Source organism: Pan paniscus, chromosome 18 (genome assembly GCF_029289425.2).
Source record: "Pan paniscus chromosome 18, NHGRI_mPanPan1-v2.0_pri, whole genome shotgun sequence".
NCBI lineage: Eukaryota > Metazoa > Chordata > Mammalia > Primates > Hominidae > Pan > Pan paniscus.
In genome coordinates, this window is record NC_073267.2 from 83,006,064 (window position 1) to 83,030,985 (window position 24,922).

Here is a 24,922-nt window from a genome sequence, read left to right on the forward strand (position 1 = left end):
ATGACTTACCCAAACTCCCCCAGTAAGTTAACATCAAAACCTGGATTCGTGCAAACATGGGCTAGCTCTGGGCTTGTTTGCCCTCAGGTACATGTCTCACCATTCCCCTGCGCTGCTCAGTGTCCCTGTGGGGCTTCCTGAGCCTTCCTAGCCTCCTGGCTCAGCCAGATTCCAGCTAGGTTTGACCAGTCAGGGACACTAGCAGGAGACTGGAGAGTAGGAAGAAGGAAGAAGCCTCTTCCCTCTTTGTCTTCAGCAGAGTCCCCAGCCACCACTGCACCTCCTCCATGGTTCTAGCCACTGTCAGGCTGGCCTGCCACGGTTCTAACTTCTGCCAGGTGACCCTGGTCCCCAGGATTTGATAACACTTCCTCCTCTCCTTTTGCTTCCAGTCCAGGGGTGGAAAAAGCTTACCGCTGTTATGAATCTCGGAGCTGTCTCACCTTCTTCAGTTGGAGTTCTCACCTCTCCCATCTTCTGTGTAACCAAGTCTCTCAAATTCCCTGTTTGCAAATATTTTTGTTTTCCTGTTTAGACTCTTCATGAAATAATGGCTTTATGTTTTCTCCACAAAATGCATGTTTTTCAACTATCATTGATTCTGTGAGTTGCCTCAAGTCCTTCCAGTCAGTCCCTTTTCTGTTTAAATTGGCCACAGCTGGCTTCTGTTGTTTGCAACTGAGAACGCTGATGGCTTCAATGAGAAAGAATGTGGTTGAATTTGTGGTCACATCATATTGAGTTAGAATCTCTAAGGAGATCCCCTGACAAGGATCCGTTCTAAAAACCACACAGATGTTTCTGTTCCTAGACAGTGTTCTTCAGTTAATATGGTTGTTAATAGACATGGTAGAGCAGTGGATATAGTCTGAGAATTTGGAGTCAAAAGCCCATGGTCCTCCCACTTTTAGTGTCAATATACAGCTAGAAATAATGTCCCACAGGAAATTGTTTAAAAAAACAGATCATCCTTTTCTCGTTGAAATAATGATTTTATTAGTGGTTAAGTTTATAAAATGCTTAGGTTCTTATAAATCACAAAAACTAAAACTTTCTTTGCATGTCTGTTACCCTTATTCGAATGTGAGCTTCTCAAATGGAAGGATTGTATCTAACTCTTTTCATTTGTATGTCCCCAGCATCTGTCTAGAATAAATAAACACCCAATAAATGTTTATAAGATGCCTAACCAACAATATATCACAAAGGCAAAACTACAACTATAGACCTCTACAATAAAATAAAATAAAACACATTCTCCAACTGCTATAAAATAAGCATAATAATTTTACACTAATAAAAGAGGCTGCAATGGGCTATAAAATGTACAGAGAACATAAGCAATTATTGTTAAATTTGACCTAAAACTCTAGTAGGTATCACAATAACTTTGATGATTAAAGTAGGATTAACATTGGAAGGTGAAATAGAGAGGATTAAGAAGCAATTTCAAAATCTAAAAACTCAAGTAAGGAATTAAACAAGAAAGATCATCTGAAGAATAAATACTAATATTATATTCAATATTTAATATTGTAGGATCCATATTTAGTCTTCTGCTAAAATATTGAATCATTTGGATGGTTTTAGTTCTTAAGAAGAACTCATAATTGATGGAACAAAAACTCAAATCTTTCTCATGGCTCATGATTTTTCACAAAGCCAAACTCCCTCCATAATTATTTGGTATTAATCAAGATATGATATCAAAACCAAATATTTTGTTAGACTGAACCATCCTTATACCCTTGAAGAACAACACCTTTTACTTCTTTGTAAGAGCATTTTCTGATACTTGATATTTTCTAGCCCGTTCAGCCTGTCTGCATTTTAGTAAAATGAAGTACAAAATCAAATTATAGACAATGTGTAACCACCAGAACTTAACACACTCTACCCAATTAACATCTATTAGGCAGCTGTAAGTAGCAATGGCAATCCCAGGTGATTATAACTACTGAAGAAGTTTGTGTAACCTAAACCCAACGATTAGCACAAAGGCAAAGTAACCCTTACCATTCCATGGAACTTGGATTCCTGGAGGTCGTACAGATGGGATACTAGTATCACTTTTTCTGTAAAAATTATTAATAGTTTAGGTACTGCAATATAATAATATCCAATTCATTTTAAAACTATTCTTTTGCTACCAAGAAATATTTGAAAATAAAATGAAAGTACAATGCAGGAAGAAAAATATTAGGAAGTAGGGAGGCAAAGGATAGAAGTAAATATGGTGGTGTTGTTCCTAAAGCTGGGAAACTGGGCCCAGTTCTCACTTCTTCCGATTCTCACTGAGGCCATAAGGAAGGAAGAAACTTTGAGACTGGGAGACTCACCGTCACTTCCCACAAGGCACAGATTCTACTGAAGGTTTGCTCCTTCTCATTCCACCACGATGTCATAAACACTGATAGTTGATTACAAATATTTTTATTTACCTTTAAGAGTTTATTGTAATTCAATTAAGAACCTCTTCTGAGAGGCTCCTGAGTAAAGAACCATGTATGGGGTGACTCGTGATTGTGTTTTCCCTTCCCTCTCTTCTCAAGAGTTTCTAGCTATTGAGAGAGGCAGGCATGAAAACCAACTCAAGTACAAAGTAAACCACTGTAAAAACTAAAAGGGAAGTTATAGTCTCTGAGAGGAAAGAGATACTATTCACAAAAGGGAGAATCAGGAAAGATTCTATTTAAGAGGTGACTTTGAGTCTGGGCTGTGAGAGGTGGCTTCAGAAGGAGTATGGCATGTGGGAAATGGCAAGTCACCTGATGTGATCCTAGCAGTTCCGATTGTCTATGTGGGGGCCACAATCTGGTGGGAAGAGAAAGCAGGTGCAGTGCTGGGGGAGGTTGTGGGTGAAGAGACTAAAGCCTGCCTCCCATCCCACCCCAGCACTGCCTTGGAACATGACAGGTGTATAGGATATTTGGACAGATGTATGTGTGTAATGAAAATGCAAAAACCTACTGGGAGCAGATTGTGTGGGACCTGAAATGCCTAGGAGTTTGAACTTGATTGCACAGGTGATGAGGACCGCTGAAGGTGTTTGAACAAGAGATTGATGTGTTATGACCTGTGTGTGTTTTTTACACTCTCTGTAGAGCAGTGTGAAGGAGTGAGGGGGGAATGATAAAAGCTTGAACTCATTGAAACACCCAAACACATCCACAGATTCATCACACAGCATCTAGAGGCTGCCAGTGAGGGAGATAAAAATAGCCATAACAAAAAGAATAATAAACACTTGTATAGCATTTCCTTTGTGCCAGGCATTATTCTAAGCACTTGACCTGTATCAACCCCTTTAATCCTCACTATAACCATATGAAGTAGGTGCTATCATTACCCTCCTTTTACAGATAAGGAAACTGAAGGTTAGGTGACTTGCCCAAGGTTGTGGCAGAGCTGGGTTTTGAACTCATTCGGTTGGCTCCAGAGGTCAGGCTAGTAACCACTGCCCCAGAGTGCCTCTGCAGCAATGCCTGGGGTTCACTGGTGGATCAGTGCTACAGGTATGGGGACAGGAAAAAGGAAAGGAAGCAGGAAAATCAGGAAGTGAAAGGAGAGGAGATCCACTTATTCATGGGATCTAAAAATCAAAACAATTGAACTCACGGACATAGAGAGTAGAATGGTTACTGGAGGTGGGAAGGGTAGTGGGGGTTGGGTGGGGAGTTGGGGAAGGTTAGTGGGTATTAAAAAATAGTTAGAAAAAATGAGTAAGACTATTTGATAGCACAACAAGGTTACTATAGTCAATAACTTACATTTTAAAATAGCTAAAAGAGTGTAATTGTATTGTTTGTAACACAAAGGACAAATGCTTGAGGGGATGGATATGCATTCTCCATGATGGGATTACTTCACAGTGCATGCCTGTATCAAAACATCTCACGTACCCCATAAATACATATACCTACTATGTACCCACAAAAAGTAAATTTTTTTTTAAACTTAAAAAAAGAAAAGAGAGGAGATCAAGTAGAAAGTACCAGAGAAAATAACCAATTGCTCACAGTAGGGAGCACCTGAGGTCCTGTAGTAATACTCTCAGATGCCACCCAGTGCTACCCCTGACATAAACTCTGTATCCTTATAGCCGAAAGCTTAGATTTTCTGAAACTGAGTTCATCATCTAAGGGAAGATTTAAGGAATGACAACTCTAAGAACTGTTGTGATCGAAGTAAATAATCAGAAACAGCTCCGTCTGCCAGATGCATTACACAACACATTACTTTGAAAAACTAGCAATTTAAAGAAGTGAAATGGACCATGAAAATAATTACATGGGCTGGGTTTCCTATTTAGGAAGAACTCTCTAAGTTATTTAAGGTATTTCACCATCAGATCCAGCTTCCCTCTTACTATTCTCTTCCAAAACAATTAAACTATTTCCTGTTTCCAAATCAACCCTCACTCCCCACAATGTCTGCATCCCAAATTATATTTTCAAGACACAGAATTTGTCCTCAGTTTGCCTTTTCAAATGCACTCTCCACCCTTCTTCAGTTTGCTCTAGCCCCGGAGGCTGGCTTCTACAGCCTGGGTCAACAGCCCTCGACTCGCATTTCTGGCTCTGGTTGTGTTCACCCAGTGAGGGTCTGGTAGACAATGAGATGGGAGGGGATGTGAAGTCAGGATATTTTTTCCCCATTGTCTTCCCTGGGAGACCACCTGGGCTGCTGTCTCCCTTGGCTACGTCTCCTTGCTCCCCATAAGGCAGCCTTCTCTTAAGCCTCTCTTTGCGGTTTTAAAAACCATGCCTTCTCTCCATGGCTCTTTTGTGGCAGCGCTACTGTTACCACCTGGGCTATTGCATCATCTCCTGTAGTTCCTCTACACCCCTCCCACCCTTTTAATATAGACCCTCTGTTCATCTGTCCTGAATTATCCTAAGGCGAGTGAGGGTGCTATCCCTTTCCTTTTGGGGCTCAGATATATTTTTCCACTATGATGCCCTCTCTCCTGTGAACTCTCACAAAACTCGATTTTTATCCCTTTGAAGGCACTGTTCTTTTGAAAATGACAATATTTGCATACATATTTTAAGTCTGTTCCTTACAGCAATCTCAGTGTTTGAGGACAAAGGCTGGATTTTATTCATTTGCAGTCACCCTAACTTGAGTGCCTGAGCCCAGCAGGGATACTCAATGAATGTTAAAAGCAGGGCTGAATGGCAAGGACACAAACAAGAATATTGTTGCATTGTTTAAGTTGCCCTTACGCTTGCTAATCTAATGCTGTCATTTTAACATTAAAACTAAAGTTCTTTCACATTAAGTAGCAAAAGTCTACTTCACTTCTGGATTATGAAATTGCAGTGCTGGGTCTGAGCTGTCTGCAGAACTAGAACTCCTGTCTCCTTTCCTCCCCGTCTCACACTAGTCAGAAATATGCTCTGATGATGTGCCTCTCTGTGTGTTGCAGGCCTTTCTCTATAGAACCAGCTGTTGGAACTCTTAATGTGGGAGAGTCCATGCAACTGGAAGTGGAGTTTGAGCCACAGAGTGTGGGCGATCACAGTGGAAGACTTATCGTGTGTTATGACACAGGTATGCAGTATTCTTTGTTAAAAGTTCTACATATTAAGAAAGGTCAGATGAGAATGTTCTCACTCATAAGTGAGAACCAAGCTACGAGGATGCAAAGGCATAAGAATGATACAATGGATTTTGCAGACTTGGGGGAGAGGGCAGGAGGAGGGTGAGGGATAAAAGACTACACACTGAGTACAGTGTACACTGCTCAGGAGATGGGTGCACCAAAATCTCAGAAATCACTACGAAAGAACTTATTCATGTAACTAAACACCACCTGTTCCTCCAAAAAACCACTGAAATTAAAAATAAATAAATAATAATAAAATCAATTTAAAAAAATTTGAAAAGGTCAGATGGGAAATATGATAAAGCTGAATAGGAAATGGTTATTTTGGCTACATTTGAGTAAGCTAAGATCCACAAGATAAAAAAAAAAAATGAATGCCTCCAGTAGAAATGATGTGGAGTCAGAAATCCCCCTAACTGGTGTCCCCAGTGCTTGAAAGCCTGAGGAATACAGGACTCAGGAAGGAGCCCATCCCCAGGAGCCACACTGGTGGATTGAGGTTGTCTGTATATTAAAATTTGCAGGTAATTTAATGCCCCGTGGGTTTTCCATTTGACTTATTGTGATATTTGTCTAACATTTTAAAAATGTAAACCCCAATTCAGAATGTTCTGATATGTGCCCACTAGTCTATTAAGATCCGGTTACTTTAATCCTTAGAACGTGCAAATATCCTACGTAACATCTTACAGGAATATAGGACTGTCTCTGTTGCCACTAGTATTTTCTTGAAGGCCACACCCTCCATAATCATGAAAATTACACATTGTTGCAAATATTTAATTTATGGTCATGTAGATGGCATGTACATTATGCAGTCTCCAAAGTTGGCTTCCAAATTAATATTTTACATTGCCATTTATTATTTTATGCTTTTTCTCATTTCCTTCTCACTTCTGCTTCACCCATTCATGTTGATTGACCCAGATTATCTGCAGAATGGCGTTGTAGGGAGAAAACAGAGGCGCACAGCCGGGGAAAGAGTAAGCTAAGATCCACAAGATGAAGAACCCACAGAAATGATGTGGAGTCAGATAGAAATCCAACCTAACTGGTGTCATTGATGCTTGAAAACTTGAGGAATGCAGGGCTCAGGAAAGAACCCATCCCTGGAAGTCACACTGGTAGATTGGGGTGATCTGTGTGTAGATAGAAACTTGAAGGTACACCCAGAGAGGGAGCAGCACAAGGCATCTAGAGTGTAGTTCAGAGTTGCTGGCTTTGTGGACGTGTATTTGAGCAGGACGACTCAAGCCCTTGCCTTAGGTCCCATGGTTAAGTGGCCCTAGCTCCACATTGCTCAGCAGAACAATGCCACAGACCAGCCAGTGATGTGGTCTATCTGTTTTGTCTATTAGTTTTAGCCACACTCGCTGGCTGCTAGCAAGAGAAACTAGCTTAAGAAAAGGGGGAACGTTTGACCCATATAACCAAAGGGTAGAAGGCTGAAAGCACAGCTCATAACACATTGGGGCATCAGTTTTCCAAGATAGTTGTGTCATTTTACATTCCCACCAGCAAGGCATGAGAGTTCTAGTTGCTTCACATCCTCACCAACATGTAGTGCTGTTTTGTCAATTTTAGACATACTAGTGGTGTAAAGTGATGTCTATCAGTGGTTTTAATTTTCATGTCCCTAATGATTAATGATGTTGCGTGCCTTCTCAGGTGCTTACTGGCCATTCATTTATCTTTTTAAGTGTCTGTTCAAGACCTTTCTTTGCTTATTCTTTTGTTATTAATTTGTAAGTACCTTTTATTACTCAGTATTCTAAATACTAGTCATTTGTCAGATATATGTATTATTAATATTTTCTCCAAGTCTGTAGCTTGCCTTTTCATTTCCTTGATAATATTTCTTAATAAGCAGCGAGTTTGAATTTTGACAAAATCCATGTTATCAGTTTTCTTTTCTTACAAGATTAACACTTTTTGCCTCCGTGCTAGGAAATCTTTGCCTTCTGCAAGATCATGAATATAATCTCCCATGTTTACTTCTGGAAGGGTTATAGTTTTAGCTCCTGTCTTTAGGTTAATGCCTCATCTTTTATTTAATTTTTGTGTATGTGTGATGTAGAGGCCGTGTGTCATTGTTTCCCCATATGCATTATTTGCTGTTTTCTGTCTTGTTCTGGAATATGGAATACTCTTATTCCAATACTTAATCTATTATTGCACTGTTATTCATTGATTTTTACCTCTATATTTTCCATTTCTTTTCCTTTGTAGACTGATCTGGATACTTTCTTTTTATTCATTATTCCATTCAATAATCCCCTCTTCAGTGAAGTCTCACCTGCTGAGTTTTAACTTTTTAATTATTATTATTGTTTTTATTTCTGGAAGTTTTATTTAGTTCTTATCAAATCTGACTGCTCTCCCCTCTTTTATTTTTCAAGTTTCCCTTTGATTTCTTAAATATATTAAATGTGGTTTTTTTATATTTTGTATCTGATAATTCAAATTAAGTCTACTTACTTAGTTTGCTGTTTATTGTTTCTGCTGGTTTTCAACCAGGGTATCTTATGTCTTTTTGTGTTTTGTGATTTTTGGATTTGAAATTCCAACTCTGGGCAGGCCCTGAACTTTATCTGCTGTCCTCGGCACATAATGCAATCTTTAAAGCAGAAATCCGAAGGTTCACAAAAGCCATTAGGGCAAAGGCTAGCCTTGGCACTAGACTATTTCTTGGTATGCTTGTCTTCACATTGATGTCCTTATTGTCCTATCAGGTTAGTGATCAATTTAAAAGTATTTGTAAAAATACTTTCTCAGCCGACTGCGGTGGCTCACACCTGTAATTCCAACATTTTAAGAGGCTACAGCAGGAGCATTGCTTGAGCCCAGGAGTTTGAGACCAGCCTGGGCAACACAGCCAGACTTCGTCTTTACAAAAATAAACACAAATTAGCTGGGTGTGGTGGTGCATGCCTGTGGTCCCAGCTACTTGGGAAGATGAGGTGGGAGGATTGCTTGAGCCTGGGAGTCAAGGCTGTGGTGATCCTGCCACTATACTCCAGCCTGGGCAACAGAGCGAGAGTCTGTCTCTAAAAATAAATTAATTAATAAATAAAACAAATAAAAATATTTTCTCAAGTATTTTGATGAAGTCCCTAGTTTCATTGGCTGCCTGAAAGTGACTCCAGTGTATGCCTTTTTCACATTGTTCATTATTATTTATAGACTAGTTCCTTCTTTCCTACTACTTTATAGTCCTGTCTCTCCATCGTGTTATAAACATAGTTTATCCTTCCATGTATTTGGTTTTCTTTACTTTTTCTCAGCAGTAGTTTTCTATGTAGAAGCCTTGAATATTTTCATTAGATCTATTCCTATTCAAGTCCTTTCTTCACTTGTTCTTTAATTATTGATTTGTAAGCATTCAGTGGTTTTTGATGTTAGTATAAGTGGTTTTTTATTGTATTTTTATTGAGGTATAATTTAAATATAAAATGCACAGAGCATATACAGTTTGATAAGTTTTGACAAGTTATCTACCTATGTACCCACTGCCCAATTCAAGAGACAGAACAGCCACTGCCTCATGCTGATTCCCAGGCAACCCCTCCATCCTCCACCTAGAGGCTCTGATTTCTATCACCCTATATTAATTTTCCTTCTTCTTGGACTTCAAATAAATGCACTCATATAGTATCTACTCTTCTGTGTCTTGTTTCTTTCCCTGAACATAATGTTTTTGAGATTTATCCATGTCCTTGTGTACGGCAGTAACTCCCTTTTTATTGCTAAGAAGTATTCTACTGTATGGTTACATATAATTTATTCATTCCCCTATTAATGTAAATATGGATTTTTGAAGTTTTGGGCTATTATGAGTAAAGCTTTAGTAACCATTCTTTGGGAGGCCAAGGCAGGCGAATTGCCTGAGCTCAGGAGTTTGAGACCAGCCTGGGCAACGTGGTGAAACCATGTCTGTACTAAAATAGAAAAAAATTAGGCAGGCATGGCGGCATGTGCCTGTGGTCCCAGCCACTCAGGAGGCTGAGGCAGGAGAATTGCTTGAACCCGGGAGGCGGAGGTTATAGTGAGCAGAGATCGCACTACTGCACTCCAGCCTGGGCAACAGAGCGAGACTCCATCTCCAAAAATAAAAAATAAAAAATAAAATAACCATTCTTGTACACATCGTGTGTGTGTGCGTGTGTGTGTGTGTGCAGATATACATATGTTTTTATTTCTCTTGGGTAAATATTTAAAAGTAGAATTGCTGAGTGATATAGTCATCATATGCTTAACTTTGTAAGAAACTTCCAAATGGTTTTCTAAAGTGGTTGAACCATTTTATTTATATTCCCACCAGCAATGAAGGTATGAAATTCCACATTCTCATCAACTCTTGGTGACGTCAGTCTTTTAATTTTAGCCATTCTACTCGGTATAAAGTGGTACCTTATTTTGGTTTTAATTTGCATTTTTCTAATAATGAATGATGTTGAGTGTCTTTTCATGTGCTTTTGCCTATTTTGATGTCTTTTTTTCTGAAGTACATGTTTAAGTCTTTTGCCCATTCTTTATGGGGTAGTTTATCATTTTGTTGTTGACTTGTAGTTTTAAAAAATATATTCTTGGCCGGGCATGGTGGCCTGTAATCCCAGCACTTTGGGAGGCCAAGGTGAATGGATCACGAGGTCAGGAGTTCAAGACCAGCCTGGCCAACATAGTGAAATCCCATCTCTACTAAAACTACAAAAATTAGCCGGGTGTGGTGGCATGCACCTGTAGTCCCAGCTAATCAGGAAGCTGAGGCGGGAGAATAGCTTGAACCCGGGAGGCAGAGGTTGCAGTGAGCTGAGACCAAGCCATTGCACTCCAGCCTGGGTGACAGAGTGAGACTCCATCTTAAAAAAGAAAAAGAAATATAGATATATATTCTTTATATAAGTCTTTCAGAAATAATTATTGTGAATATTTTCTCACAGTGAAAAATTAATTTTCTTAATGTCTTTTTATTAGCAGAGCAATTTAATTTTGATGAAGTACAGTTTATCTATTTTAATTTTATAGCTAGTGTGGTATTTTTTCCCAAGCTTATTTTCTAAATTTATGTGGCTTTATTAAACTACAGTTAAGTTTTGTATATTGAGCTTTTATCTGCAGACTTTGCTAAATTTACTTCTGACTTATCTGTAGATGATTTTGGATTTTGTATATACACAAACAGGTCATCTGCAGATAATAATAGTTTTTATTTTGTTCAATCCTTATGCTCTTCATTTCTTATTCTTTCTTCCACAGGCTAGACATTAGTATGCTGTGCATTGGAAGTAATGACAGCAAATATCTTTCTCTTGTTCTCAGTCTCAGAAGAGAAGTGCTCAGTATTTCATCATTTAGTATGATGTTTGCTATAGGTTTTTAGTGGAGACTCTATCAGGTTAAAAAAATTTCCTTCTATCTCTAGGTTTCTAAGACTTTTAATCTTGAATAGATGTTTAATTTTTTCAAATACTCTGCATTTGTTGACATGATTATACATTATTTCACCTTTATTCTTCTAATGCGATGGTTGATTTTGAAATGCTAGATTCCTGCTGTGTTCTGGGATAAACTCAAGTTTGTATATTATCATTTTAATACATCATTGGATTATATTTGCTAATATTTTGTTCAAGAATTTGGCATCCAAATTAATGAGAAAGATTGGCCTGTAATTTTCTGTTCATGTAATGCCCTTGTCAGAACAAAACAAATTGGTCTCATAAAACAAGTTGGGAATTGTTCTCTCTTTTTAATTCTCTAGAGAAATTGTTTTAGAGAGTCATGTTATTTCTTCCTTAAATAATTGAAAATTTTATTCTTTAAGCCATTTGTTTAACCTCACTTTTTAAAAGGGGGGCAGCTTTTTAATGATTGATTCTGTTAAACTTTTTCAATAAACTTTTCCATTTAATCTAAAATCTTAAAATTTTGGCATAAAGTTGTTCAGAACCCTTCTTAATCATTGTTTGCTATAGGATCCTTGGTGATATCTCCTCTTTTCTTATTGGTAATTTGTATCCTCCTCTTTTTTTTTTTTTCTTGATCTATATTGTTAGGGGTTTATCAGTTTTTTTTAGTTTATTCAAAGAACCAACTCTTAGTTGATTATTTTTATTGTTCACTTCTCAATTTCATTGATTTCACCTCTTCATTTTTTCAGGCCTTCTACTTTCTTTAGGTTTGATTTGTTATGATTTTTCTAGATCTTAACAGGGATGCTCAGAATATTGATGTTCAGCCTTTCTTCTTTTATAATACATGCATTTAAGACAATACATTTTCCTCTAAAATTGACTCAATCTTCAGCCCATATGTTTTTACATATTTTGTTTTTAACACTTGATTGAAAATATTTTAGAATTTACATTTTTATTTCTTTTTTGACACATGGGCTATTTAGCAATGTGTTGATTAATATTCAAACATTAGGGAATTTTCTAGGTCTCTTTTTGTTATTGATTTCTTGTTTAATCCTACCAGTGACAGAAAGCAAGTTCTATATGATTTCAGGCCTTGAAATTAGTTGAGACTTACATTATGACCCAAAATATGTTCCATTTTGGTAAATGTTCCCTGTACGCTTCAAAAGGGTACACCTTCCATAAATGTCAATTAGGTCAAATTTGTTAATAATGATGCCATTCAATCTATATCTTTACTAACGTTTTGTCTCCTTGTTGTATCAGTTATTAGAAGATGTCATTAAAATCCACAACTACAACTTAGGTGTTCCTCTTTTTTGGTGCTAATAATTTTCATTTTATATATTTCGAGGCCGTGATACTTGACGTATACACATGTAGGATTATTATAACTTCCTGTTGAATTAACCATTTTATTATAAAATGTCTCAATCTTTAGTAAGATTTATGACACTAAAGTCTACTCGATCTGATATTTATACAACATAGAAGCTTTCTTTTGATTAGTGTGGACATAGTACAATCTGTTTATCCTTTCACTTTCAACCTTCCTCACATTTAAAGTATGACATTTGGAAGCATCACCAATGAGGCTGATTATTAAATCCGGTCCGAAAATCTTTGTCTTTTAATTGTACTATTCAGTCATTTTATGTTAAATGCAATTATAGATATATTTGAACCTCCTGTTTGACTATTAAGTAATTGTTCCCATTATGGTAAAATTATTAGCTGAATTTCAGCAAAAACCATTGTGTTACTGGTACTGATAGTGGATGAAACTGAAGAAACATATGCCTGCTAATAAATATGGTCAGTGATACATTTTTTTTTCTGTCTGGATCTCCATATTTTTGTTGATTTTGCATACATCTTATGTCTTATATCCTTGTTGATTTTGCTTATGTTAGTTGCTGAAACGAAGTGTCAGAATAAATGTGGCCTTAGAATTAGATTTGGGTCACTGTATCACAAGATTTTAAATCAGGAGTTTGAAAAAGAATGAAGCATAGTCAACCCTTTTTCTCTTAATAAAATAATTGTTGGTAAAAATAGTAAATACATTATCTTTAAAATAATTGTTTATTTCATCTTTATCTCATTCTTTTAAACATTTGGGGGTATTTTTAATACATTTGACACATGAGCAATCTAGCATATGGGTATAATTTATAAATAAACAACTCTACATATTTTGGGGTATAATTTCAAAAAACGCTATTTGTTGAGTTTTGAGTTCAGCTGATTTAGAGTGCTTATAGCTCAATAGAATCAAAACTTGAGTGACGACTTCAGTGATAACCTCATCTAACCCTTAGATTTTACAGATAGAGAAACTAAAGCCCTAAGAAATTAAGTGGCTCACCCAAGGTCACAGAACTAATCAGAAGCCCAAATAGAAGCCCAGTTAGAAGCCAGACTCAGCCTCTTACCTCCTGGGCAGTGTTCTTTCACTATAGCAGATCGTCTCATCTCCCATATAACTCTGTGTGCATTTGTGCTCTCTTGGTGTGCTGCCTTTGAAATGCGGCTGCATTTTGCCAGCCTCCCTGGATCTCAATTTTACTTTTATGTAAGCATTTGGAATGACACCCATACTTACATATATACTGCTGTGCTAAAGGAAAGATAGGTTGAACCACAATAAATATTTGTGTATTAAAATTTAATCATTCAGCCAGGGGTGGTGACTCACGCCTGTAATCGGGAGGCCAAGGCAGGCAGATCACAAGGTCAGAAGATCGAGACCATCCTGGCCAACATGGTGAAACCCCATCTCTACTAAAAATACAAAAATTAGCTGGGTGTGATGGCGTGTGCCTGTAATTCCAGCTACTTGGGAGGCTGAGGCAAGAGAATTTCTTGAACCAGGGAGTCGGAGGTTACAGTGAGGCAAGATTGTGCCACTACACTCCAGCCTGGCGACAGAGCTAGACTCCATCTCAAAAAAAAAAAAAAAATTAATCATTCATAGAAAAGTTGGTTTCTACCCCCTGAGGTTCTGATGTCACCTTTGGTGAATGAATAAAGTCATATTCTGAAGATTGCAGAGGTAAACTGTCTTATAGCATTTTTCCTTACATGAAATGAACTGCTGCTAAGAATATGCTTTCAATCTTTATTGTGGGTTGTTAATGACCAGAATCCATAACCTTTCATTAGTGAAAAATGCTAATAACTGCCTAAACACAATTAATCATGAAGCTTTTCCAAGCAGCCATGATCATTGGCTTTTCATTTCATTAAATAAGCATCCGATTGAACTTTCTGCAGCTGTTTGAAATATGAATTTATTTGGGGAAGGAAATTTAACATGGGCTGTTGATGAGTCTTTTCTTTATAATTCCTAAAACAATGTTCCAGAAGGAGCAGCATTGACACTCCTCAGCAGGAAGTACTCAATCACGTTCCTAACAGTGGCATTTGTTCCTTCCGTTTCTGGCCCTCCGCTGAATATATTCTTGATTAAATGAAGTTAGGAGATTTCTTTGCTTTTTCTGACAACCAGAGTTTGAACCAGTGCTCTAGCAATTAAGGAGGTTGAGCATAAAAAAGTTTCAGCAATATCTAATATTTTACCCATTAATGTTTTTCTGAACCAGAATTCTCCCCTCCTTTCTCTTTTCTTCTTTCTCCCTGTGGGTGCCTGCGTATAGTAAAATCAAGTTTGTTTAAGCAGTTGATTTTACCTGAGAAATGATTTAATTATCTTTTTTATTATAGTCTAAAATTGAGAAAGAACTGATGCAAGGTGATACCTTTTATAAACTCATCCCTCCAGAAGAGATTAAAAATACAATTACTCAAGGCTACATTGATAACAACAAAACCAAACCAAAACCAAATCCAAAACCAAACAAATAACTGGAAGTATCATTTGCCTCTGAAGAGACAAACAAATGGTTAATTGCTGAAGTTTTGCACTTTTCAACTGAGTCTTGAGAAATTAATATAATCACAGGATTCAAGGAGATATTACTATTCAGAACAGCATTTCAAAAAAGACATTTGAACATAATAAAAAAAAGAAAAAGAAAAAAGATATTTGTATTGAAACTTTGCTTACTAGAATGAGTACCAGAAATAGTAGTGTAGGGGGTTTCTTCTTCAATGCCTGATGAGGTTACTCTTCTCACCTTAGAAGTGACATTAACCATTGGCATACTCAGGAAATAGAGTTGATGCACGTATTCAGCGTTTTTTAAAGTATTATGTCTCTTACTGAAGAGGAGATACTTTAGGAGTCAGCAGTTGGCAAGTAACCTTTTTCCCCAAAGGTGTGATGGTGTGTTATTATTAAATATACACACAGTCATAATATTAGTGCTTCACATGGCAGCTTTATAGTAATTTACATATTTTACTCTAGTAAGCTTTCTAAAACCATAAAGAATTTTTCTTTTTTTCCTCATAAAGGCCAATAGAGGCATACCAAAATATAATATAGTCAGTAATTGACTGCAGTGTTGCTGCTTTGCAGTTGAAAATGCTAAATAATATCTATCTGAATCTATTAATATCTATGCAGACTTAACCGCATCACTTTGTTTCAATGGTGGGATTATTATTAATTATAAATGTGTGCTGTTATAACTAGAAAATCTAGCCAAACAGAGGTATTGTAAAAGAAGCAAATGTTTTAACATGGCTTTAGAAGCAATGGAAACATTACTTGACCTTGTTTTCTTTTCTTTGTTTCTTATTCCATAGCTTAGAATAGGAAGTAGCAGAAGTTAAGACACTGTGATTGTCAGGGCTTTAAATGTTTAGGGAAGTGAGATAAGGTTTCCATAAGTTCATAGCAAGTGAAGACTTGCAAATTAGCAGGTGTTAGTATTTAAAGGGACGTTTCTTTAACTCCCTTCATTTTAGTGATAAGTAAACTGAAGCCCAGAGACGTTAAATGACTTTACAGCTCAGTAAAGCTGGAATTTGAACCCAGGTCTTTGGGACCCCCTGAGGCCAGTACACTTTCTGCATTTCACACTGCCTTCTGTGCAGACTGAGAATACCGGTTTTGGCATTGCCACTGACATGCCAGGTGAGCCATCAAGTTGCTTAAGTTTCCTGAACAAAGAGCACTTCCAAAGAAGTTCGGTTCAGCAATGCACTACCGTAGTGAATTTGACCCTGTTGTCACCAAGTGATGAAAAACTTTCCATCAACTTGTTAGTTCCCTGGAAAATCTATGGCTCCACCCACAAATTTAACTTAGTGTCCTCTGTTGTCTGAGAGTACTGAAACCATAGTATGAAGTGTATTATATATATAGTTACCTTCACATTCATTTTTGTAAAATTAGTTTTGTTCTTATTTGTTTTTACTTGATTGATGGTAGCAAACCTGGCAAGAGATAGTGAGACCTTCCACAAAATATGTCTGTATTGGGATGTAGTAAAAGATTGTTCCTAAGCCTATCTACAATGATTGCAGCATGCAACTCCGGAAACCAAAAAGGCACCAGTGCGGGAACAGGTCCTCCAAGGACACAAAGAATGCTAATGTTGAGGAACAGCTTCCCCATCCATTCCTGGAGACATGACACCACTTCCAACCACTTCAAAGTAGCTAAGGGTTGGGGAACCTTTTTCAGGTTGTCTCTATAAAAGTAGGTATTATAAAAACCAAATACTTCAACAGCTTTGGGGATAAGAGAAGAGTTATTGCTTCCTTCACTTTGTGGAGCTGATGAGTTTTGGAAGATAGTGGTGAAAAAAATCAATATTGGATGGTTCTTGAAAAAAAATAGCTTTTGCTATATTTCTGGGAAGGAAGACTTTTGCAGTGAGCAGCTCAAATTAATGACATTAGTCTCTCTGACCCCTAGGTTGCATGAAATAAGCCCTTGGATCTTTTATTCCCTTTGATTATTTTTTTAAACAACGACATATTTCAGATAACCACAAAAACACAGAGAATAATATAATCAACACCTGTTACATGTAACACATCTCAACCTTTTGCCGTACACATTTCTTTCTAGAGGTTTTATTTTTTTTGGATAATCAAACTGATTACAGACCTGAAGCCACTTTGTTACCCTTTTCTGATCTAATTCCCATATCTTGCTCCTCAGAGGAGCTTTACTGGGTGCATTTTAATGCTATTCCTACATATTTACTTATCCATAAACAATATATAGTATTGTCTTGAGCAGTTTTAAAGTTCGCATAAATGGTATCATACTGTACATAAAATTCTCCAACTTGCTTTTTTCATTCAATGTTGTTTTAAATATTTAAACACGTAGATACACATTACTCTGATTCATTTTAATGAATGTGCCACATTCCAGTATGTGAAAATTGAATATTTACTTCTTTGCTTCTAAAAACAGTGTTGCATTGAGCAGCTTCGTGCAGTGTCTTCTTGGGCAGCTGTGTGAGATTTTCCTTTAGGATAAATACCTACAAGTGCAATTGCTGGGGTGTAGGGCAAAATTATCCTGAGCTTTACTGGACACTAAATTGGCTTGTCAAGTTGTGGCAATTTATACTTTCATCAGAAGTATACAAAAATTCTTTTTCCATATTCTTGCCAATATATTGCTAAAACGATATTATAAAACTGTTTGATTTTTGTTTGTTAATTTGATGGTCATGAAATGATATTTTATATTTCTTTTATTACTAGTGCTATCTTGCAGCTGTACATGTTTCTTAGAGGTCCTGTATCCCTTTTACAGTCAAGTTTTTGGATGGGTCATGTATTTATTTCTTTTGAATGAGTTTCTTTTTCATTTTTAGGTAATCAAATTTCTTAGTTTTTTAGAGGGATCTGGATTTTGAGTCATAGTTAGAAAACTTTTCCCTCTCTAAAGTTATGAAGAAATTCTCATTTATATTGTTTTATATATATGGCTTCATATTGAACATTTAAATATTTGACTCACTTGACATTTATTCTGATATAAGATATGAGGTATGTTTTTTCATATGGCTATGAAGTTGTCCTAACAATACTTTTTTTTTTTTTTTTTACAAATATGTCTTTATACCAATGATTTGAGATACTGCCTTTATAATATACTAAATTCCAGTGTGCATTTGGGTCTGTTTTGACTTCATTCTATTCCACTGATCTGTCTCTTCATGCACTGCTACCATGCTATTAATATTTTAATTACCGAGACTTTACTATATTTTAATTCTATCAATTTCTATTTTATAGATGTTTTTAAAATGCGTTTTGAGTTTTGTCAAATTCTTTTTCAGCATCAGTGAGGATCATACCATTTTTTTCCCTTAGATCTATTGCTACATAAACAGATTTCTAGTAGTGGGACATTATTGCATTTCTGGAATAAATTCCACTTGGTTATGAAGTATCATTCCTTTAATGTGCTGATATATAATGATTAGCTATTTTTATTCAGAAATTTTACATTGTTATTCACAAGTGCAATTGGCCTATAGATTGGCCTATATCATTGTTATATCTTTATCAGATTTTAATAACAATGTTATACTGAAAAATAAAGTGTTGGAAATTAAGAACTAATGGTATGACTTTAGCAGCAAAATGGATACTGCAAAAGATAGAATTAGTGAACCTGAAGACAGGTCAATAGAAAATACCCAAATGGAAGCACAGAGAGAAATAGGAAAGAATGGGGAAAAAATAGAACAGCCAAGTGGTACACAGTCAGAAGGTCAACATACATGTAACTGGAGTCTCAAAAGTGGAGGAGGAAGAATGGAGTAGAAAATATTTTAAGCAATAATGGCTGAGAATTTTCCAGAAATGATACATGACCTTAATCCAGAGGTTTATAAACACTGAGCAAGCCTGTGGTGGTACAAGTACAAAGAAAACCAAACTTAGGCATATTATGGTTAAATGGCTGAAATCTGAAGCAAAGAGCACATTATAAAAGTACCCAGAGAAAAAAGATACATTACCTTAACAGGAACACTAAGAATACTGATGGCAAAATTTTCTGCTGAAATTATGGAAGCTGGAAGACAGTCAAATGGCACTGTTGAAGCACTGAAAGAAAACAATGCAAATTTATACCACTTTTAAAGTATTCTTTAAAAGTGAAGACAAAAGAAAGATATTTGCAGACAAAAAAAAGCTGGAAAATTTGTGTAGAACTCTTGAATGGCATTGTTTTCACCTTCGTCATATTGAAGATATCATTCCATTATTTTTTAGTTTCCATTGTTTCAGTTCAAAAGTTAGGTGTAATTCCAAGTGTGGAAACTTTAAAAATAATGTTTTTTTCCTCAGGCTGCTTTCAGGATTTTTTGTTTGTCTTTGGTTTTCTTCAGTTTCACTGCAATATATTTAGGTCTGATTTTTAAAAAATTTATCCAATTTGACTTCCACTGGCCTTTTGAACTGTGAACTGATGTCTTTAATTCCAAACAAAATTCTTAGCCATCATCTTTTGAAATACTGTCTTTGCTTCATTATCTCTTTCCTCTCCTTCTGAGAGTTTCCAATTCAATACTTTTAGACCTTCTAACTTTATCTTCCTTGTATCTTATCCACTGTATTTTTCATATATTCTTATTTCTTCATATTGCCTTTTGTGTTTTCTGAACTACCTCCCATTTCACTAATTTGTCATGAAAAATAATAAAATTATTTTATTAAATATTTATTTTGAGTTTTTTCTAATTTAGACTATTTTATTTCTGTAAGTCCTGGAGTGTGGCTTTTTTCAAAATTTTTAAAGATCCTATTGATTTTCTATTTCCTACATATGGCTTCAGCAATCCATTTGTTTCTTTAAACATAGTATGTATAATTAGTTCATAGTTTCTATCTGATGATTCCTAGTGTCTGATATTTTTGTGGGCCTATTTGCATTTTTCTTGTACCTGCTGGTTCCAACACATGGAGTTTTATTTCCTTGCATTGCATCATTATGTTTTGGTTATGTGCTTTTTAAACAATGTTGAAAATTTTGAAACTTTGGATGCAAGTACCTTTCCCCCCCCAAAAAATTGAGTTTCTTTCACCAAGTGTCTAACCAGTCAATAATTATCAAATTCAAGGTTTGAAGTTATTTGCAAGACATAGGCAATTCCAGCATGATATTCAACTCTGCACTAAGGCTAATCTGCTTCCAGTTCACCCTCATCTTGAAGGCATAGTTCTTTTTTTTTTTTTTTCTTTCTTTTTTTGAGACAGAGTTTTGCTCTTGTTGCCCAGGGTAGAGTGCAATGGGACGATCTTGGCTCACCACAACCTCCGCCTCCCGGGTTCAAGTGATTCTCCTGCCTCAGCCGCCTGAGTAGCTGGGACTACAGGCATGCGCCACCATGCCCAGCTAATTTTGTATTTTTTAGTAGAGATGGAGTTTCTCCATGTGGATGAGGCTGGTCTTGAACTCCCGACCTCGGGTGATCTGCCTGCCTCGGCCTCCTGAAGTGCTGGGATTACATGCATGAGCCACCACAACCAGCAGAAGGCATAGTTCTTTGAGTATTAACTTATTTGGAGGAGGGGTTTTCTCTTTGGTTTAAGCCAATTAATTTATGAAAAGGTGTTCAACACCATCCATAATTAAGGATATTCCAATTAAAGTAACAATGAGTTTTCACTTACCAGATTGTTACATTTCACTCAAAGAAAGTTTAAAAGTTGACAAGAGTGCATACCTTTTTTTTGGAAAGGATGTGCATGAAAATATTGACAGTTCTTACCTCTAAAAATCAGACCTGGAGTTAGGTGAAGGGGAGAAATATATTTTTTAGTTTCATTGTATTTGCTTTTATAGTACTTGAAATTTTGACTCTCTATATAAGTTTTTGAAATAAAAATTTTAAAGTCAAATGCCTAGATGCTTACTTTTTCTTTCTTTGGGGAAAGTTTTTTCTGCATCCAAAGTTATTGAGCCTAAAGAACATTTAAAATGTATAAAGGGTTGTTGATTTCCTGAATGACTGGTTCATACAACAGTGAATGGAGCAGAAATGTTTGCTAAAAAATAAGATGTAAGTAATGATGCTTTAAAACTTTAGCAACATAAATCAACAAAACATTCATGGTATTTCGATATTTATTTTTTCTATATGATGTCAGAGTAATGCACCTGCTGTGACATTGCAGAGATCAAATCAAATATAGTTTATAGGTTTGTGTCTTCTTGAAAACTCACTTATATACTAAGCATCAAGGTAATTGGTGCATCCTGAATAAAGTCAAGGGCTTAAATTGCTATACTGAATAAAGATATTCCTAATATTTAAAATTTTTAAATTTTTAGTACAATTTTTGTCTATTTTTGTTTTCTTTTTATGTGGCCACTATCCAGACATGTCAGGGGTGTGTGTGTGTGTGTATGTGTGTGTGTGTTTCTTTTGTTTTGTTTTGTTTTAATCGCTGTTTAGGGATGTGGTTTCTTTTAAGTAGTCAGTTTTCTATTTTTGAAGTTACTGAATTTTCCCTCCTGATCACTGTTCTCAAATGGACTTAAATTCTCTCATATTGAGCAGCTCTTCTTAAGTATAGTTGGTACAAGCATTTTTAAGAATGACAAATCAAGCTCATGCATGAGCTAAAGATGAGGCATAGAGTAAAATTCTATAACTCGATTGCCCTCCTGGTCAGGCTGTAGGATTGAAAGCTATTTACAAAAAAGAAAAAGTTTTGGAGTGCCCACAACAACAATACATATTTTATATATTTCTTACAATGACCAGGCAAGATAGCTTGATTTTTCTATAACTGCACCAAGCATAATATTTGTTTTCTGATCATATCTCATCTCTGAACTGATGGGGGTACAGTGGAAAGAATGAAATCCTGATGCTTATGCTATTTTGCCTAACTTCATCTTGAAAAAAAGATAGCCTAGGTGTGTAATTTTAGAATAAATCTTGAAGTGTGTTTGTACTTTGTTAATTCCTAGGTGAAAAGGTGTTTGTATCTCTCTATGGAGCTGCCATAGACATGAATATAAGGCTGGATAAGAATTCCTTGACCATCGAGAAAACCTACATATCTCTGGCCAATCAGCGAACTATAACCATTCACAATCGCAGTAATATCATTGCCCATTTCCTGTGGAAGGTATTTGCTACCCAGCAAGAAGAGGACAGAGAAAAATATAGGTCTGTAACAAAAATCACCTATATGCAGTAATTTGGAGGGGGGAATGTAAAACTCAGTTATTATGAAAAATCAGTGAATTTTGTACTACATTTTTAGCCAACTCAACCAATGTCACATTTTTCTAACTTGGTTCTGGTGTAAGATCCTCTTTTGAAGTTGCTCATTTGAACGATCTGAGCTGAGCTATGTGGAACAGAATGTCCATCCTGAGTTGATGTAACCTGGTTATAGTTTAGCAGTAATGGAATGCCTAGATTTTGAAGACAAAACCTATCATTCTTCACTATTCTTTCAAAACAAGTCTACCTGTCTGTATTACTTTTCATAACCCTAACTAGGTTGATCAGGTTTTTTTTTTGTTTTGTTTTTGTTTTTGTTTTGAGATGGAGTCTCGTACTGTCACCAGGGCTGGTGTGCAGTGGCGCGATCTCAGCTCACTACAACCTCTGCCTCCTGGGTTCAAGCAATTCTCCTGCCTCAGCCTCCTGAGTAGCTAGGATTACAGGCACCCACCACCACGACCGGCTAATTTTTTGTACTTTTAGTAGAGACATGGGGTTTCAATATGTTGGCCAGGCTGGTCTCAAGCTCCTTGACCTCATGATCTGCCTGCCTCACCCTCTCAAAATGTTGGGATTACAAGCGTGAGCCACTATGCCCAGCCAGGTTGATCAGCTTTTATAAAGAGTTCCTAAAAATAATCCATTTTGGATTGGCATCAATGTGGAATTTTTTTCAGTGAAAAGATACTTGTAGAAAATATGAAGATTGAGGAAAAAGAAGGGCTTAGATATAATGGCTTTTATATTCTTGGTTTTAGTAGCATTGCTCCAGTCCCTGCAAGCTATATAAGTTAATAATGATTTCTTATTGGTATCTTTAATATTACGCTTTTAAAAATGGCACTTCAGGCAGTGGAGAAAATTAATAAAATGTAAAACCAAACTGTTGTAGCTAATCTCATCACTGTTAAATTTTGAAGATTTCTTTTTACTGAATCCATGCTTGCCTCTTTTAAGCTCCATTTTCATTTTTATCTCCTTCCAACCTCCCTGAATTAACACTTTTGCTGCTTTCATTGGAATTTATTTCAGCCTTTTTTATTTGCCTTTCCATTTTCATTAAAGATTAGCCCTGGGAAGCTTCAAAGCTTTGTTTAAAACCAAGTTCATATGTGATAAAAATATAAGTCTTAGGTCCGTGGAAACCAGGAAGAACCCCCCCAGTGTGCAGTCCCTAATTGAATCAGAAGCCACGACAATGACAGGACACAGTGGGCCAGAAGCTTTGTCATTCAGACAATGAGCTTTAATCACTGAATTGCCACTGTGCCATCTTTTAAAAAATGAGGAAAGAAAAACCACTTATGCCTAAAATCTTCCTCTGGCTTTATGGCATAGAAATATCTGTGGTTTTAAAAGGCACAAGGAAAAGGATCCAGTACTGCTTCCTTTGCCCTGGTTCCCCGACTCACATGTGCTCACCAGCGATCAAAATGGCCCAACATGCTTGAAGGGAAAGTTGGAAAGGAGATCCAAGTAAAGAAAGTAAAATAGCAAAGTAGTGTTTCAGTATCATTCTTGTCCTATGGGCATAACCCTTTGTGGAGAGTGAGTACCCATTGTAAGAGGGAAAGCCAGCTTTAATTTCAGCCATGTCTGTGTGTTTGGCTATATGGATAATATGTGATTGATGCCATGCCAATACCAAAAACTATGTAAGGACGTTAATTTCAGCAGTTAAACTCTAAAAAAATTTAAACCAATGGTTATCAGAGATGCTAAACTATAGAGAATATAATTCAGCCACAGTGGATGGGCATTGATTTTAGTTTTTTCCCCACTTCACCTCCCCTGACACTCACACCCCTATCTCTTTAATATTGTCTTTTATTCTTCCCTTTCTCTTGCATCATTTTCTTTTACTATCTCCCTTGCTCTTTCTATTATTTCTTCTGGCAACTTCTTTGTAACAAGGGGAAAAATATAGGATAGCATTTTTATAACCATGATTGGAAGCCTGATTTTATCATCTAGAATCATGACCCTCTTTTAACTAATAGACTTGAAAAGTGGCTTCATATACATAAGAATACCACGACTTTCACTCTGTGTGACATACAGGCCCAGAACTCCTGTTTCTTGAAACTGTATTGTTTTATCTCGGTAAAGAGTCTACGACGTGCTGTCCCTTCTCTTCCTCCCACCTCTCTCCTGAGTGCCAGGAGCTTGGCCAAGAGGGAAAAAGGATACCAGTCATGCTGATCTCTTGTTGCACCAGGGTGGCACTTCTTGCTCTTCTCTCCATTGTTCCTCGATACAGCCCAAGCATAATAATAAGAAAGCAAACAACTTTCCTATTATAAGCCGTGAATTCTTGTCCTTGAAGTAACTGTCATGAAATGCCCAACCTCTTGGAAAGGAAGGCAAGTACAGACAAGTTTGCCCTTTACTAAACATTTAACTCCTGCTTTCTGGACAGGGCAGTGGTGCTCTTGCTGTGAGTTTAGGCCCCTCCTCCTCCATGTCACAAATTCTCAGATCGTGTCCCAGGCCACACATCAGGGGTCAAGAAAGCAGAATGTTCTTTGGTAGCTTGCTTATGGGCAGAGACCCGCCCATCCCTGAAAAGCAGCAGCGAGATCTTTAGCGAATGGGGTGAATCCTCTCTTGAGCACCCCAGCAAGGCCTGCAGAGCTGAATCAGGCGTTATTCTCTTGATGTCTCACTCTCTTGCTCATAATGGGGTGCACCTTCTTCCTTTGTTCCCCCTCCTTCAGCAACCTCTATAGTTAAAAGATTTATCTTCTGGTAAACTTTCA

The 24,922-nt window shown here is 36.7% G+C and overlaps 1 protein-coding gene across 1 annotated transcript in view; it reads left to right on the top strand.

Moving 5' to 3' along the window:
- The window catches only part of HYDIN (HYDIN axonemal central pair apparatus protein), a 429,930-nt gene that overhangs the window by 71,784 nt on the left and 333,224 nt on the right, over window positions 1–24,922 (top strand). Inside the window, exons 7-8 of the mRNA XM_063597736.1 lie at window positions 5,432–5,556; window positions 21,899–22,100. Coding sequence (XP_063453806.1) covers window positions 5,432–5,556; window positions 21,899–22,100 — 327 coding nt within the window. The remainder of the gene's footprint in view (window positions 1–5,431; window positions 5,557–21,898; window positions 22,101–24,922) is intronic.